General features: G+C 52.5%; 1 protein-coding gene across 6 annotated transcripts in view; it reads right to left on the reverse strand.

The window, feature by feature from the left end:
• Positions 1-18613, reverse strand: part of CRACDL (CRACD like) — a 125434-nt gene that overhangs the window by 2798 nt on the left and 104023 nt on the right. For all 6 annotated transcript variants that reach the window (XM_043467894.1, XM_043467895.1, XM_043467897.1 and 3 more), the window contains exons 7-8: positions 13080-14637; positions 377-549 (exon numbers count right to left, since the gene is read on the reverse strand). In XM_043467894.1, coding sequence (XP_043323829.1) covers positions 377-549; positions 13080-14637 — 1731 coding nt within the window. The remainder of the gene's footprint in view (positions 1-376; positions 550-13079; positions 14638-18613) is intronic.

Here is an 18613-nt window from a genome sequence, read left to right on the forward strand (position 1 = left end):
AGTGGGTGGCCGGGGCAGCAGCACATGCAGGGCTCGGTCATTTACTGCAAAATGAGTCAAGACGGGGCTGCTGACATGGTTGCCTAGCATCCAAATGAGAAGTTACTTTCACCCCGGGTCGCTTTCTCCAGATGCTGAGACATGTTGCCAAGGAGCCGGGGAGCAGAGGGCTGTCTGCACTGCCTCAGTGGTCCACGGCTCCTCTGCCGCCCTGGCCGCCTGGCGCAGGCACAGGGCAGACATCAGCTGTCATCACAGGCCACGGTCACTATAATGACCATGCAGGACGTGGGGCCACCATGGGGTCCCAGCCCCCAGCCCCCACCTGGGGCGCTCCCCTGCATACACGGGGAGACGGAGGGTCCACTCTAAGCACCTGGGTTCTCTCGGGTGCCTTGGCCGGCCGTCCTGTGTCAGACTTCAAGGTGCGTGCCCCAGGTTTGTCTTCCTGGCTGGGGGGCTGCTCCAGAGGTCCTCGGCGCTTCTGGCGCCCCACGGGGATCCAGGGCGGCGTGGGCTGGCCGTTGGTTCCAGGCCCTGCTACCTTCTCTGAGGGTAAAGACAGAGGTCATACAAAGCAATCCTCGTCACCTCCAGCCTGGCGTGACTCCCCCCACCCACAGCACACTGCACAGGGGCTCTGGGGTGGGTGTGCGGGTGGGGGTCCGCAAGCCTCCTTGGTGACACTAGTCCTTTTCTTTCAGGGACTTTGTTTTTTCAGTTATGTTATGTTCAGTCACTAAGTCATATCTGACTCTGCGACCCCATGGACTGCAGCACACCAGGCTTCCCTGTCCCTCACAATCTCTTGGAGTTGGCTTCAACTGATGTCCATTGAGTCAGTGATGCCATCCAACCATCTCATCCTCTGTTGCCTCCTTCTCCTCCTGCCTTCAATCTTTCCCAGCATCAGGGTCTTAGTTAAAGATGATTCAAAGAGATTATGCCTCTCCTGTCTGAGTCACAAAAAAATCAAATGCAACTGCTCCCATTCACACATTTAAAAGCAATTTTCCTCCTATGGGATGTTAGGGAATGAGATAAGAGTCAGTACCTAGATAGAGAAGATTTCTCTAAGACAGGCCTGTCACTTGGGACCAGTATATACTACCCAATACTCGATATGCTTGGAACACTATGCTTCTCCTTTCTTTTATAAATTGTAAGCACAATCTTCCCCTGTGGACACTGACACCAAGAATAAGCCAAGACTGTTTTCCTTGATGTTTGGGAGAGAAGAGAAAAAATGCCTTTAAAACAAAACACTGTGATGAATTTCCTTCCATGTTCACAGTGCTTGTTTTGGGTGGTAAAACTGTGGGTCGTTCCCCCTTTCCCTTGCCTTTCAACTCTTCTGTGTTTTTATATTTCCTATGATGAGAATTTATTCCCTTCATCAACAGAAAAAAGAAGCCAGTTTGTTTTTTTCAAGGAAGCCAAGTGATCAAATAAGTGGCTTCTCACTTATTTAGAAAGTTCATTGTATCTAGAAAGTTCACTGAATTCAAGGCCCATGAGCCGGCCTCCCTGAGTATCTGCCCACCACCCACAGAGCAGATGGACACGAATCCCCATCTCCAGCCTGGCTTCTTCCTGCTTCTCCCGTCCACAGGGCACCGCCGTCAGCAAGTACAGGCCACACCATGTCACACACACACGGGGACATCGAGGGCGAGACAGTGCCCTTATTCTTTGTGGCCTGACAGACATCACCCCTTGATCGGGTGTGTTTAGAATTTTACTCTGTCTGGTTTGGCTACTGCCTCCAGTTCAACGTGGAGCCCCTTCTCCCATCCCCGGTCACCGAGGAGGGGTCAGAGACAGAGCCACCGCCCGTGAGCTTTGCCTCCCACCAGGGTTGCACATGCACGGACCTGCCCTTGGCCCCTGAGAACCTGCTCCATCGCTGCGACTCACCCCTTTTCCTCTCTGCCCTCTCAGGCTCTCCCCAGGAGCTGACTTCTTCCCCGACTGTGCAAAGCGCTCGGGTCTCCCACAGCTCAGAGAAAAACGTCTCCAGAACCTCGCCACTTCCCTGCAGCCCCCGTTCTCCACTCCCCTCTGCCCTCAACTCCAGCAGCCTCTGCCCGTGTCTCTCCAGCTAATGCTGGACTCAGACCCAATGTGAGCACCACGCCATCCATCCGCCCAGCCACTGGACCGCAGATCTGGGGCCTCGCCTGTCCTCCGGCTGTTTCAGCCCTGCAGCTCAGTTGTGACCATGTAGCCCCTGTGGGCCTATCTCCTGTGGGCACCCACCTCCAGAACCCTGCCGGGCTCTTGCTCATAAACCTGGAATTCCCCCTTGCTCCTGGTCCTCAACCTTTCTCTCTTGTTTCCCAAGTATTCTCTGTTCAACTCCTAACTTCAACACTCACAGTTGCTTAGATTGCTTCCAAATGTGTAATCCAGCCCTACCTTCTACTCTGAGCCAGAGCCTAGCATTTCTACTCCCCACCCCTCCTTCCCTTCTTCCTCCCTCCCATTCATTCATTCATTCATTCATTCATCCACTCCTTGTTTGCTATGGGCAGGGATTGTGCTTAAAAACTAAGATGATAAAGAAAAAACTGTTTCTTTAAAGACTTCTGGGCTTCCCTGGTGGTCCAGAGGTTAAGAATCTGCCTGCCAATGCCGGGGACACAGGTTTGATCCCTGGTCCGGGAAGACCCCATATGCCACGTGGCAACTCAACCCCTGCACCAGAGCTACAGTGCCTGTGCTCCAGGGCCCATGCTCCGCAATGAGCAGCACACAGGCCACAACTACAGAGGAGGCCCCCACTCGCCACAACTGGAGAAAGCCTGTGGCAGCAACAAAGGCCCAATGCAGCCAAAAAGAAATACGCGGCAGAAACTGGCACTCGCTGCACTTCACAGCGTGCTGTGGACATGGGGTAACACCGATGGGGGGGAGCTGAGGATACTGTCTGCAACTGGCACCTGAAGAAGGAAACTTCTAGGCTGAGAAGACGGGCAAGGAAAGGGGACAAAAGACAGTGGCGCGCAGGCCAGCTCAGAGGGGCTGAAGGGCAGGGTGGGCCAACTGAGGGGGTCTTCCTGGCCTTTTCCTTGTCCATTACAGGTTTAAACCCTGGGTACACTCTGGAGGAGACTGCGTGGGGAGTAAGTGTGAGTGGGGCTGGAGGCAGGGAGGGGGGTGAGGTTGGACAACGACTGCAGGATCGTCCCTTCACGTCCACCAAGCTCCCGCCTGGGTATCGCCTCCTCCAGGAATCCTGTTCCGGTCACTCGGTTGGACACATTCCCCCTCCTAACCCTGCGGGAACTCTCCTGAGACGTCTGCCCCACTGTTTGGTACTAAACACTTCTGCCAGCTGACCGACCACCCCACTGACATATGCTTTTGGTCACCAGAACTTCTTATTTACTTAACAAATAGCCGGCAGCGACTACATACCAGGTGCTGTTCTAATATCAGCTTATCTAAGATGTAACTCTGCATTCTGTTTCTCGTCCAGAGGACCGATCACTTGCTCGGCACACAGGAGGCAGGCTGTGTATTTCACCAAAAATCTGCCTGCCTCATCCCTCTTTCCCAGCTCCTCCTTCCAGAGTACTCATAATCTCTGTCTTTCTGGAGTTTTCCTGCAGGGAGGGGTCATTTTATCCCTCTCAGATCTCTTCACGCTCAGTGGCTGGTCATGCTCTCTGCTCTCTCTTGGCCCCTGATGTCTGGCCACACAGTTTCCCGGCAACACCCAGCACACGCCAGCCTTCACCTCTGACAAGGAGACTGGAGAAGAGGAGGGCTTTGATAGGGGCTGAAACTTACTATCTCAGTCAACAAAATTATTCTGAGTGATCGAACCTGGCTCATCTGCACTGCAGGTGATTCTTTACTGACTGAGCTACCAGGGAAGCCCCTACTACATCATGTAATCTTTTTTAAAAACCAAAAAAAAAACAACAAACAAACCAAAAAAGCACTCCAAATTAATCAGGACTCAAGCGGTGTTTGGGCAGCGACCAGGGGAGGAAGTCAGTCCCTGCTCATCCTCTTCACTCCCCCTCGGGACTCCATGCTGCCTGGGGTCCTGGGACCACTTGTCTTTTCTACGGCTGCCCCCCGCCCTCCTACTCCTCCTCTGAATTCTCTGAAGGCTTACCCTGAATCCCTCCTCCCACTTTCATTTCCTAACTAAGCCCCCAGACCAGCAGGGGCAGAGAACCTGCCTCTCCGAACGCAATGGTACGCCGCAGCTCTCAGAGAAGCGCTGCTGTGTCTGTCTGCCAGCCTCCTTCTCGGGGCGCGGCGGGCAGGCTGTCCTTATGCTGCTCCCCTCCTCCTGGGTCAGGAGGCACTGCTGGCATCCCAGCTCCTCAGAACCCACCTTCCCTTCGCCACTCATCACCTCTCTCTCAACCTCCACACCCATGTCCGGGAAAAAAAGCTCCTGCTGCTTTCACAGTCTCCCCCTGGAGTGTTTACATCATAACAAGTGAGTGCTGCCAAGGCCTGGACAGTGCCCTCTGCCCCTGGCTCACAGACAGGTCAGTACAGCATCTTGTGCCCACTGACCCACATAGGACACAGTTAAACTGTGATGATAACTATCAGCGTGTCAAGGTTTTACAACGAATCCAGTCCTGGTGAAAAGGGCTGATGAGCTGATGGACTTAAACAGTGTTCCGGGTCAACACTGACCAGGGTCCGGTAACCCAGCGTATCTGTGGAGGGGACATGGGGGCAGTCCTTGTCCAGGGCCGGGCTTTGTGCAGGCTCCAGAGCAGGAATTTCTGTGATTTTTTTCCCCGAATGGGGACCTGAAGTCTGCTCTGTTCATTGATAAAGCGCCAACTATAACAGTTTGGGATGGGGCTTCCCTGGTAGCTCAGATGGTAAAGAATCAGCCTACAATGCAGGAAACCTGGGTTCAATCCCTGGGTTGGGAAGATCCCCTGGAGTAGGGAATGGCTACCACGCCAGTATTCTTGCCTGAAGAATTCCATGGACAGAGGAGCCTGGCAGGCTACAGTCCATGGGGTCACAAAGAGTCGGACACAACTGAGCGACTAACACTAACCCACTCACTCACTCATATAACTCTTTTAAGGCTCTATGGCTCGTAGATAAAATTTGTGAAAAAGCATTTTTAGAGAAAAATGTGTGAACCACATCTGGATCTGGATGTGCAGGGCTGGGCATCTGGTCACCCAAGGGCATGTGAACTGGAGGCTCCAAGGGTCAGATGCTTGGCCAGGCTCTTTGCGTGAGTTCAGGGCCTGAGCCCAGGCCTCAGCATGTGAGGGCTGGCAGACCTTGTACCAACATCCAGTCCAACTCCCACACCTCACAGTGGTGACCTGGGAGCCAGTAACAGTCTCCAGGGCACAGAGCTGTGATGGAGGAACCTGGATTGAAAGCTCATTTGCTCAACCACCACTGTCTGTGCAATTAAGACTTCTGAGCACAGACACAACCCATCTCCCTGACTTGCCAGGATATAGATATCCTCCCTGACCTGCCTTATATGGATATGAGGATGGAAGGACACTGTAATTTGAAAATAATTTTGAGGGCTTCCCTGGTGGCTCAGTGGTACAGAACCCACCTGCCAATGCAGGAGACATGGGTTTGAGCCCTGACCGGGGAAGATAACACAGGCTTCGGGGCAACTAAGGCTGAGCACCACACTACCGGGCCTGTGCTCCAGAGCACGGGAGCCGAAACTACTGCAGCCGCTCACCCTGGAGCCCGTGCTCCGCAGTAAGAGAAGACACCACAGTGAGAAGTCTGCACGCTGCAACTAGAGAGTGGTCCCCCCCTCTCTGAAACTAGAGAAAGTCTGTGTGCAGCAACGAAGATCCGGCACAGCCGAAATTAAATAAATAAATTTTTAAAAAGCTGGGACAGGAGAATCCCATTCCCGCACAGCCAAGAGGAGGTTTCGGTACCTCCTTAGGGAAGCGTGACTGTATGGTATGAAACCACATCACAGTCTGCAGTTAAAAGGCTCCTGCTGCCCTGTGAGTTACTACTAATCTCATTTCACAAAGGAGGAAGTTAAGACGCAGAGGTTGACAAACTCATTTGCTCAGAATCTCACAGCCCCTGAGGGGTGGACCCCTGAATCAAACCTCCAAACCCAGGCTCTTCAGCCTCCCCACCCAGTGCCTGCCTGGCTCACTCCCCTGCCTCATCTCGCCCCCAGCACAGACATCCTACAGGGAAGTGAAGTCCTTGGTGTTCTCCGGAGATGCTGGCAGGGGTGGGGCTGGAGGAGACTTCAGAGGGAAGGAAGGCGTGGCAGATGAACTTGGGGAGGCAGAAATGTTGACTTTGGCCACAATCTAAACAGCCTTAAATGCCTTACATGGGAGTGTGAGTTTTATTCTAAACATAATGGGGAGGCATCCAGAGGATTTAAAAAATTTTTTTTAATTGGAGGAACATTGCTTTACAATGTTGTGTTGGTTTCTGCCACACAACAATGCACATCAGCCACATGTACACATATATCACCTCCCTTTTGAGCTTCTCTCCCACGCCACCTCTGGAGGTCATCACAGAGCACCAAGCTGGGCTCCCTGTGTTATTCAGCAACTTCTCACCAGCTCCAGCCTGAGAAAACCGGAATTGAGAACGGCACATGTACCCGTGTTCACAGCAGCACTCTTTACAACAGCCAGGACACAGAAGCAGCCTAGATGCCCGCAGACATTCACAAGTTTTAAAGAGGAAAGTTCCAGGGTTAGACCCACGACTTGGGGAGAGAGAGTAAAGAGAGAGTTGGAAGGAGTGGGCGCTGCTGGTGTCCGGTTAAAGGTGCTGAGCGCGGACCTGGGGGCAGGCGGGGGAGGATAAAGACCTTCACATCAGGATGACCAGGGTGTGCTGACCAAGGTGTAAAACATGACTGATCTTCATCCACCAGAAGGAAAAACGGAAACTAAAACTAGACTGACAGCACGTAGTGCTGATGAGGTGAAGAAACAGTCTCATCTCTGCTCTCAGAAGTGTGAACTTGTGCAACCTTTGTGAGGGTCATCTGAAGTTGTCCATTAAATTAAAACTTCCTAGCTCGGTGAGCCAGAAAATCCACTTTTAAGAATCTATCCTATGGTTTCCCTGGGGGTCCAGGGGCTGAGAACCCGCCTGCCGAGGCAGGGGACACGGGCGTGACCTCTGGCCCGGGGAGCTCCCACACGCCGCAGAGCGACGAAGCCTGGGAGCCACGGCTACTGCGCAAACGTGCTGCAATTACCGAAGCGCATGCGCCTGGGGGTGCTCAGCAACAAGAGAAGCCCCGAAACCAGACGCCCGCACACCGCAACTAGGGCGCAGCCCCTGCTCTCCACAGTTAGACAAAAGCCCGAGCGGCGACGAAGACCCAGCGCGGCCAAAAATAGATACATCTTAAAAAAATCTATCCTAGAGATAGAACTCCCCAGTGGTTATGACTCCAAATTTTCACTGCTGAGGGCCCGGTTTTGACCCCTGGTCAGGGAACTAAGTTTGACCCCTGGTAACGAAACTAAGATCCCACAAATCTCAAGGCGTGGCCAAAAACAAACAAACAAACAAACAAAAAAAAAACCACAACAAAAAACATTCTAGCCTAGCTTAGAGAAATGATTGTGTGAACACACAGAACTAAAACAAACAAGGATGGTTACTGCAGCAGTGTTAGCAAAAGGGAAAAAAAAAAAACCAAAAAACCCTTTCAGCAATCGGAATGCCCTTCAGCAGGGAAATGGCTAAATAATATGGTAAATGTACTCTGGTAGCTCAGACGGTAAAGAATCAGCCTGCAATGTAGGAGACCCGGGTTCAATCCCTGGGTTGAGAAGATCCCCTGGAGAAGGGGATGGCAACCCATTCCAGTATTCTTGCCTGGAGAATTCCATGGGCAGAGGAGCCTGGCAGGCTACAGTCCATGGGGTCACAGAGTCAAACACAACTGAGCGACTACACACACACACACATACACACACACACTTGTTGCCCTTAAAAAGAATGAGGACAAGTGGCTCACTCTGATCAGAAAAGATGCCCACTCTTTATTGTGGAGTGAAAACGTCTAATTGCAAGCTAACATGGACAGTATTTTTATGATTAAAAAATAAAAAAAGATTGCTGGGGACTTCGCTGGCAGTCCAGCGGTTGAAATTCTGTGCTTCCACTGCAGGGAGCGCAGGTTCAATTCGTGGTTGGGGAGCTAAGATCCTGCATCCCCATTGGTGTGGCCCCCCAAATAAATAAAAACTAAAAAAAAAACAAACAGATTGCTGCACCGCCGGTCAATATTGCTGTAACTATGACCACAACCGGCATGAGAAACAGTAGGGATGAATCTATTAGTGGTGATACGTTTTGCATGTGTATGTGTGTGGAAGGGAGTTAGGGAGGTTCAGAGGTGGGTGGAGAGGAGGCTACTACATCTTTTTGTGTCATTTAAAAGATTTAAAAATGTACGTACAGTGAGATGCATTTTTCTGTCATACAGTTCTGGGTTTGAATATAGACTTAAGATTCTTGTGACAACCACCACAAATGGGCCACAGAACAATGTCAACACCCCCCAAAATTCTCTCTTGCTACCTCTTTGTAGTCAGTTATTCAGTTACTCAGTTGTGCCCGACTCTTTGTGACTCCACGGACTGCAGCACGCCAGGCTCTCCTGTCCTCCACCATCTCCCACTCCTGCCTAGAGAATCCCATGGACAGAGGAGCCTGGCAGGCTGCAGTCCATGGGGTGGCACAGAGTCAGACAGGACTGAAGCAACTTATCACACACGCATGTCCACTGAGTCAGTGATGCCATCCAACCATCTCATCCTCTGTCTCACCCTTCTCCTGCCCTCAATCTTTCCCAGCATCAGGATCTTTTCCAGTGAGTTGGCTCTTTGTTCAGGTAGCCAAAGTACTGGAGCTTCAGTGTGGTGAGAGAAGGCGATCTTCAGGACAATAGCACCACATCTGTTGAGGGGGTATGGGTCCCATCCTGGCTCTGCTGGGGGGGGAGAGTTACCGCACTGGGAAGCAGGCAGGGATAAGCAGATGCACATGGTTTGAGGAGCCCAGAGAAGGCAGGGAAACTGAGGCCCAGAGTGTGGGCAACACTTACTTGCCAGGAAGGGACCGTGGGGGGAAGGAGAAGGATAAAAAGAAGGGTAGGTATGAATGAAGTTGGTTTTCTTTAAGAATAAAAGACATGAATATATTTCTAGGACACCTAAAGAAAAAAAAAAAAACCCCACCAAACTCCTTGTATTCTACTTAAACAAACTTGAATACACTGAAATAACTGCCATTAGAGAAGGTGACAACCTCATTGAACTCATTTCCTTCAGAAAATGTCCCTGACATCCAAAGACAAGAGGGACATCTACCTACACTCACCACCTGCTGCCTCCCTAGGCCCTAGGTTCCTGGACGGCAAGGCTGCCAGGCTCTTCCTGACTGCCTTTCGGGGTCAGAACAGCACATTATCCAGCTACTATCCAAAATATCCAACAAGTGTCCACCACAACATAGAAGATAAATCACACACACACACAACTAGAAGGAAGGTGAACAGGAATAACATCTAGAGAATGAACTTAAAAGTGATGACTTTATTCTATATATGTTTAGTATTTCACCATTTTTTCCTATGCTAATTCTAATCCTGTGAGCAGAAAGGTGCTTCCAGCCTGGTAATTTAGACTGTGGGACAGACTGGTCCCGGCCAGCTGAGTCAGCAGTACATGGGATTCTTAATCCCAGGGTTGTGGGTTCTAGCCCCATGCTGGGTGATTGCTCCTCAATATTTGGGCTTCCCGGTTGGCTCAGACAATAAAGAATCTGCCTGCAAGGCCAGAGACCCAGCTTTAATCCCTGGGTTGAGAAGATCCCCCAGAGAAGGGAATGGCCATCTACCTCAGTATTCTTGCCTGGAGAGTTCTGTGGACAGAGGAGCCTGGTGGGCTACTGTCCATGGGATGGCAGAGTCGGACATGACTGAGTGACTACTACTTTCACCTTCACAGATTGGTCCAGCAGGGGGTGGGGACTGCCCTGCACACATCCAGGGCCATTCACCTGCTACGGCAAGTGAAGTGAGCAGATTAATAGGTCTCCTTCGTGCCGACGAGCACAAACGTGCTGGGCTCACAGTGAACACCCCAAGGTGCCCTGTGAGACTCAGCCCAGGGGGCAAGCTGGGATCCTGTTTACTGCAACAACCCATCTGGGGCCCCTCCATCACCCAGCTTATGGTCGCACCCCCTCAGGGGGACAGGGGAGGTGGCAGCCCATCTGGGGCTCTGGATAAGGTGCTGTCATAACGAGATAATGAACAGCAACAATTAGGCCTTTCTAGAAAACTGGATAATATGTATTACAACTTTTTATTATCTGTTTATGTGAATTTAATTGCCTTCAGCTGCTATAATTTGGGAGCAAGGAAGGTAGCAGAAGTTATAATAACGAATTGAACCACAGGCAGACCCAGTGTCTGGGGAAGGAGTGGAGACTGCTTCACTTAATGGGCTTCTGGAGCCGGGGCTCTGAGACTCTGCTCTGGCCTGTGGGAGGCAGCCCCCAGACTCCACGGTCCCAGGTGGGACCAGAGAGCAGCCCCACCCTCTGCTGGCTCTCATGCCTCAAGTCTGGAAAAGGAAATGGCAACCCACTCCAGTACTCTTGCCTGGAGAATCCCATGGACAGAGGAGCCTGACGGGCTACAGTCCACAGGGTTGCAAAGATTTGGACACGACTGAGCAACTAAACAACAACTGAGAGGGTCAGTTCCCAAAAGAATGTAAGAATTATCTCCTCTCTTTGCACAGATATGAAAATCACTCCCTGTGCCCCCTATAGTGACCTAGATTCTTCCCCTCCAGAATTCACTCGAGTCAGTTATTTCCATGGCTTAGGGAATGCTAATAAAGTTAGACAGATGAGACAATTCTCTTCCACTATTTAAGCAAAGAAATGAGTAAGTGTATATTGTACTTTATGTGCTGGGCTAAGTTGCTTCAGTTGTGTTCAGCTGTGCCTCAACCCACGGATGGAACCCGCGTCTCTTACGTCTCCTGCAGTGGCAGGTGGGTTCTTTACCACTAGTGCCACCTTAATCAAAGAAAAAAAAGAAACAGATTGTTTTTTCTATGATCTCTAACTACAGACCATTCCAGCCAACTGTTCTTAACAATGAACAAGGCCTAACCCTCCCAGCTTAGGCAGAGGAAATTATAAATTGTCAATGTGTCAAGCATTGCCCTCTGAAGTTTCTTTTCCAGCTCTGACCATGAAGCCGAGTATCCTGTGTTTAAGTTCCATTCATTTGGCAAGCCCGTGACATCTTCAATTCTAGGCCACGGAGGTGGACGGTGCTGACGTCAGGGTTTTACCTGTAGCCCCCTCCTCCATGGCTAGTTCAGTGGCTTTTTGAGTCACTCTATAATAGCTTCAATAATCTGTAAATTTGCAGAGTGATCACCAGTTACAGTTTGAACCTCCCCCAAAGCTCCCTATTATTCTAATGCAACAGCAGCAACGCAAATTACAGTGGAGCCAAGGGGTCTGAATCAGGAAAGTTACCTGTGGTGGCTCTTTTGGGGATGTTTTCCTGGAAACTTCACCTGCATCTTTGGGCATTGCCTTAGGAATTTAGAGCCCCTGACTATCTTTTTTTTTAAATTTTCTGATTTTTTAAAAAATTTATTTTAAATTGGAGAATAGTTGCTTTACCATGTTGTGTAGGTTTCTGCCATAAAACAGCTCGAATCAGCCGTAAGTATACGTGTAACCGCTCCCTCTCAAACCTCTCTCCCACCCGCCACCCAATCCAGGTGGTCACGGGGCACCGGGGGCGCTCCTGGTGTCACAGAGCAACTCCCCACTAGCTGCCATTAATACTTCATATATGGTGACGTGCGTGTTTCAGTGCTGCTCTCAGTTTCTCCCACCCTCTGCTTCCCCCACTGTGTCCACACAGAGCCCTTCACACACTGTTCTTTTACTAATATCTCAGGAGAAAGACCACAGCGTCTTTGAACCTGTCTTTGTGTGTGCCCTTCATCTCTCATTTAGGGTGTGGGATCCCTAAGAACTGGCTTCTATTTCAGCTGTTCCACAATGAGCCCTAAAGGAGGCCTAGACTCACAGCACCCACTTAAAATATCCTGAAAGTTGTGCTGTTTTATAAAATCTACCACGGAAAATTTCTCCTTAGGGCCCCCATACCTCACACACACACACACACCTTGCATGCCTAGTTCCATTTTTGGCACACCAACTGCCATTAATAAATAAAAGAAATCAGCCATAAGAGATTCTTTAGCTCTGCCGAATATCTGTTTCCAACAGATTTCATGAGACACTATAAATAGTGACGCATGTCAAAGACACAGAAAGGTCCTCTATTTTGTGTCTTATTTTAAAAGGCAGTTGCTTTAGAACTTTCTTACTTTCTACCCAAACCTTAACACCATCTCCCTTTAGGGACAGTTCATGCCTAACCCACTGAGGAACTCACAGACTCGTGACTCCAATAAAGGAGATGCTTCCTGTGTGAGGCTGGGCCCTGGGAGCCTGGCTGTTAAATAGGAGGAGCTTTTTCCTTGGGAGGAAAGGTCATAATGATGCTAAGTGATAGCAGAGCCAGATGCTTCATTTATTACCAAGAACCAGCTCAGGCCCCAGGAGGACCTCCATCCAGAGAACACACATGTCCCGGGAGTCTGGGCCTCTGGACGAAGCAGCATGTGAGTGGTCCACTGAAGAGCCCACCTCCTCCTGGAATGTTCCTACATCTTTCTGACTTCTCTGAACACCGCACATGGGATCTTAGTTCACCAACCAGGGATGGAACTGGTGCCTTTTGCACTGGAAGCAAGGAGTATTAACCAGTGGACCACCAGGGACATCCCCTCCATTCCTAACTCTTCATCAAATACATCAGTGCTGTCAACAGAAATTTTTAGTTTTCTTCCAGTTCTCCGGCAGCAAGGTTTTCACCGAAAGCATTTACATGCCTCACGGATGCCCAGAGAGACGGTCCAGCTGACCTGATCTCCCCCTGCCCCTCTGCACATACCCTCCCCAGGCCGCTCCACCTGGTCTCTTACCAGCTGCCCTGTGGGGTGACCTCCTCTCAGCCCGGCTCTCCTTCCGGGGCTCCACGGGCAGCCCCACCTTCTCGGGGTCCCCAGAGCTGGTGTCGGGGGGCGCAGGCAGCTGCGGGAGCGTGAGGGTCTGTAGCAAGGGCTTCCTGGGCAGGGGCGGCTTGGAACTGAGCTGCTCCATGGGCCGGGTCTTGGCCTTCCCGGGCTCACTGGGGGGCCTGGCGCCTCGGGTGGAGGGGCCGCTCCCCAGAGGCCCCTTGTCGTCTCTGGACAGCAAGCTCAGCCCTCCTCTCTCCAGCCTGACCTCCGCGCTGTACCTCTTGATGGCCTTCCCCTCCGGGCAGGGGGCTTCTCTGTGTTTGAAGGACAGAGACGTGGAGCGGAGCTTGACGGGGAAAGGGCCTCCTTCCCCGCCTGCCGCCCGCTCCTGGGCAGCTGGGTGGGCCGTGTCCGGAGAGCCGCGCTCGGCCGGGGCAGGCGACTTCCGAGGGCCGGGCTTGGGGCCCTGGGGCTCGGGGGCCGCCGGGAGGTCGTCGAGGGCGGCCTCGCTTTTCCAGGCCGGGCCGCTCCGGAGAAGCGGCAGCCGGACAGCCGGGACACGGGGCTCCAGCAGGCGGCCTCCCGCGCGCGGCCACTCCCGGCCAGACGACACGGAGAACTTCTTGGCGGCCCCGCTCGCCTCGCAGCCTCCACGCTCCGTCTTGCGCTCCGGGGCCCCCAAGGGGGACCCCGCCCGCTCGGCCTTTGGGGGACGCCCCTGCTCTGGGGATCGGGGTGCGGGCACCTGGGGAGGCGCCTCGGAGGCGGGCGGCGAGGGGGCCTTGTGCTTCAGGCAGCTCTTGGGGGGCGGCGGGCTGGGCGCCGCGGCCGGACTTTCTAGCCCTGCACCCTCGGGCGCCGGCAAGTCCAGCGTCGGCAGCGTCTCCTTCTGGCCCTCCCTGTCTGTTCCGTCGGGACCAGGAGGCGTCTCCGGGTTGGCGGCTGGGCCCGGCTCAGGAGGGGTCGTGTCCCCCTCGGGGACGCAGGGAGACAGTCGACCCTCGACGTTGTCTTCCGATGCACAAACCGCCTCATCCGCTGTGTCCCCGCCGGGGGGACACGCGCTTTCCAAGGACACGTCCTCCCTCTGGTTCTCGCTGTCGGGATTAGGGTGGGGGGAGCCTTCTGGGCGGAATGGGGACTCCGAGTGGGGAGCTCGGCCTGACAGGGGCTCTGTGACCTCCATGACCTCCAGGGTGGCCTCCGGGGTGGCCTCTAGGGTGGCCTCTGGGGTGCCCTCCGGGGTGGCCGGGTGGCTGGAGGGGTTCTCCCCTGGGGGGCTCTCCTCCTCCGTGCTGGCAGTGAGCGCCGGGCAGTGCCGCAGGCGCGCCCGCCGTAGCCGTGGCCCCGCGGGTGGCAGCACGGTGGCCGGCCCCTCTGGCTCAGAGCCTCCGTCCTGTCCTGCCTCCTGCTGCCCAGAGCTGGGCGGCTCCTCCTTGCTGACTTGGAGTAGCGGTTTCTCATCGTCTTCCTCCTCCTCTGGGGTGCAGGTCAGATCGCTCAGGGATTCCGACTGTGCTCTCTGAAAGTAAAGGGACAATGGACGAATATTAGGAAGCTGATGGCCTCCCCATAGGGCTTCCCAGGTGGCCCAGTGGTAAAGAACCCACCTGCCAATGCAGGAGACACGGGTTCCATTCCTGGGTCTGGAAGATGCCCATGAGAAGGGAATGGCAACCCACTCCGGTATTCTTGCCTGGGAAATCCCATGGACAGAAAGTCCATGGGGTTGCAAAGAGCTGGACACAACTAAGCGACTAACACTTTCACTTTCTTTTCATGTCCCCTTTGCACTTGGAGAACTGGAAGCTCCAAGAGGTCCCTGGCTCCGCCAAGACTGAGCTAATAGGTGGCTGAGGGGCAAAGCTGTTCCCCCTGACCCCCATGCTGCCCCCGAGCCCATGTCCCATGTCAGTGCCCTCTTTCTCCAGGGTTGTGCACTCATAGTGAAGGCGGGCTGGTTTGCCTAAAAGCCAGTTAATGTCATGTCCAACACAGTCAATAGCAAACCATCTCTGTAGGACAAAGCCCAAACTTCTCAGCTAAATTTGAAGTCTTGTATTCTTCGGTTTTAAATTATTTCTCCCACTCCCTACTCAGGTCAAGCCAAGCCCCTGCCACTGTATGTGCCAGATTCTGGATCTGAGTGACTAGTCGGCTGGCTGCCCCTCCGCTCACCTCCAGGGTTCCCCCAGGACCTCCAGAGCTATCTCCAATTTCACTCCTGAAGAAAGCCTCGCCTGGTGTGGTGTGACAATGAGACATAGCCTTGGGGCTTCACTGGTGGCTCAGACAGCAAAGAATCTGCCTGCAATGCAGGAGACCTGGGTTCCATCCCTGGATCAGGAAGATCCCCTGGAGAAGGGAATGACTATCCCACAGAGGAGCCTGGCAGGCTACAGTCCACGGGGTCACAAAGAGTCAGACACAACCGAGAGACTAACACTCCTGCTATTTTTCTTCTGAAAGGTCTCTGTAATCTACAGTTAGTCTACTTCCTCCCTGCTATCCACAAAGTCAAGTCCTCCTCTTTTAGGAAGGAAAGGAGATCAAGGTAAGCAAGATCATTCAAAAGCAAATGTGTAAATGACCAAAAGGCTAAGAGCGTTGAGGCTGGTGTTTCAATAAGACTTTAGGCCTGTCTTCAGATTTGTCAAGCTTCACCCTGGCTGCTGCACACGTGCAGTGACCTCCTCCCGTCTTTTTAGGAGACACCCAGGGGACTGTCCGCGATATCTGTTGTTGTTTTAACACTTTCCAGCTGGCATCTGCTTGCTCACACAAGATAACTGGGATGTTTGTGACGACACCAAAGCCACCTGTGCCAAGATGCACAACCCTATTCCTCTGGTTTAAAAAGAGGAATATGTGAAACTCCCAGAAGAATTTTCAAAGGTTGCAGGTTCCTAAGGTGTTATTGGGTTATCCCAGGTGGTGCTAGTGGTAAAGAACCCACCTGCCAATGCAGGAGATGTAAGAGACGTGGGTTCAATCCCTGGGTCAGGAAGGTCCCCTGGAGGATGGCATGGCAACCCATCCCAGTATCCTTGCCTGGAGAATCCCATGGACAGAGGAGCCTGGCGGGCTACAGTCCATAGTGTTGCAAAGAGTCGGCCACAACTGAAGCGACTTAGCAAGCACGCAAGGTTTTACTGGTCTTTTGTCACTGCGGGAAATCCTTGATGTGGAAATCCTTTAGGATATGGGTCATGTCTTAAAATGACTGGAACTCAGGCTAAGTCAGCATAAAGTTGAGGAGCAGGCCTGGCTTGGGTACATCCAGCTTGAGCCACTGGCAGCTCCAAAGGGGTTACAGTGGGGGGCCAGGAAGGAGGAAGCTGGTATGGACCCAACAGTGACACAGGTGACACCTCTGTGCAATCCAGAAAATACAGACACCCCCAAAAACGTATCCATGTCTGCTCCTGACCCAGAAAGGGGGCAAGATGTGCAGAAGACAGAGTTTAAATCGAGGAATGACTGGGTTTACACAGACTGCCTAAATCAGTCTGTGTAAATCAGTAAATCAGTCTGAAATCTTCTTATTCTAAAAGATGGGGTTCAAAAGCTAAGTCAAGTTCAAAAGTAAAGAAAGAGGATGAGCTCTGCCCAGGGGACAGTAAGAGAGGATGATATATTTCCACCCGGATTATGAGCTAGGCTTCCTGCTGCCAAGTCCTGGCCAGGCAGTGGCTGGCTACACACACCCGCTTCCAGGGCAAAAGACATCCCCACTGGAAGGAAGCTCAGACCTGAGGGCCAGAGGGAGCTGGCTTTGCCCTGGTCCTGTGGCTGCCGTCAGCATGAGGACAGGCAGATTGGAGTTACTGGGTCGTGCAAGTCCCCATGGCACTGAGCCTTTAACTGGAGAGACACTGCAAACATAAGCATTTGCCCAAATACCTAGGTCCCCCCAGTCTGCAGGGGGGGACAGGACAGGACATTAGCCTGAAGGTAACATGGCCTCCTCCTTTCTGCAGCGTTATTTCCCTCGGAATTCAATCCTGCTGGCCTGAGTTTAAAAACCGCCTTCCACAATCAAAGAATGTGAAAATCCTACGTTACTTCATGTAAACCTTTAGATGAAGAACAAAACTTATGTATGACTGGGCAAATTATACCATCTCTGAGTTCATCACTATTCCCTTTATTTAAAATCTAGTCCGTAAAGCAATTATATCAACTCTAGAATTTTAGTTCTGACACATAAATTATAAACCACTTCCATAATATAATAAGCAAGAGACAGACAGGGAGGAAAAAAAAGAAAAGCGCCTTCCACATGCCCAGAGGAAAAGCCACTCTCTCCAGGGCGTCCCTGGAATCTGAGAGGGCCCACCCACTGCCTCCAGCTGAAGTGTCCAGCTTGCCCTGGTACCTCATCAATACCTCATGATCTTGTCCTGAGGGAAGGAGGAAGGGATGTCCATCTCTGAGTATCCCTTTCTTAGCCCTGTCCTTCTCTGTGGCCAGGCAGGCCCCACACCCTGTGTCTCAGCTCCTCTGGGGATGAGGCACGGCAGCGGTGAGGGTGATAACTGTCCCGTGAACCTGATTCACTGCACGAGGGAGCTCTCAGCTCCCAGGGGGACAAGCTGACGACTGCCCTGGGCAGCACCTCTAAGGAGGGGTCCATCCTTACAGGGCACCACCCCTCTGTGCTAGGGGGGTCCTCTCCCCAGGCAGTGTCCATTCTAGTTGTTCAGCTTCTTCCTGGTCGTTCACTCACTCACCTGTTTGATCATTCATTCAGGCATTCCACTAACATCCACGGGGATGGCATCTCTGTGACTAGTGTTCTCTGGGGCTAGAAGCACAGTCTTCTCACAGAAAGTGAAAAAGTGCTAGTCACTCAGTCATGCCCGACTTTTTGTGACCCCAAGGACTGAAGCCTGCCAGGCCCCTCTGTCCATGGAATTCTCCAGGTAAGAATACTGGAGTGGATTGCCACTTCCTTCTCTAGGGGATCTCCCCGACCCAGGGATTGAATCCAGGTCTTCTGCATTGTAGGCAGATTCTTTACTGTCTCAACCATCAGCGAAACCTAAGTGCCTCCATTTACAAAGGTCACATCTGTGTGTGGCCAGTGCCATGGAAAAAGTGCCCACGGTGATGGGCAGGGGGGCTGCTTTCCACAGGATGCTCAGGGGGAACCTCATAGGGAGGACCTGGGAGCCCATCCCCCCAAAGGGCTGAATAGGGGGTGTCCCAAGCAGGGGATACAGCAGGTCCTAAGGCCTGGGGTGGGTGACAACCTGCTGAGCTCCAAAAGAAGAAAGGAAGTCAAAACATGTTCAGTGAGAACAGGAGGAGATAAGCAGGCAGGGCCTGGTCATGCCAGGCCTGCAGTGTGGACATCACACTGAAGGCAGTGGAAACGAGGGGCCCCATGGCTCACAGCAGGTTCTTGGCACATGCTACAGAATGAATGACCGAACAAATATATAAGTGTTTTTGTTGGGAGGGGCTTATCTGACTTGGGTTGAAACCCCGAGCAC

The sequence above is a fragment of the Cervus canadensis genome, chromosome 5 (genome assembly GCF_019320065.1).
Source record: "Cervus canadensis isolate Bull #8, Minnesota chromosome 5, ASM1932006v1, whole genome shotgun sequence".
Classification (NCBI taxonomy): domain Eukaryota; kingdom Metazoa; phylum Chordata; class Mammalia; order Artiodactyla; family Cervidae; genus Cervus; species Cervus canadensis.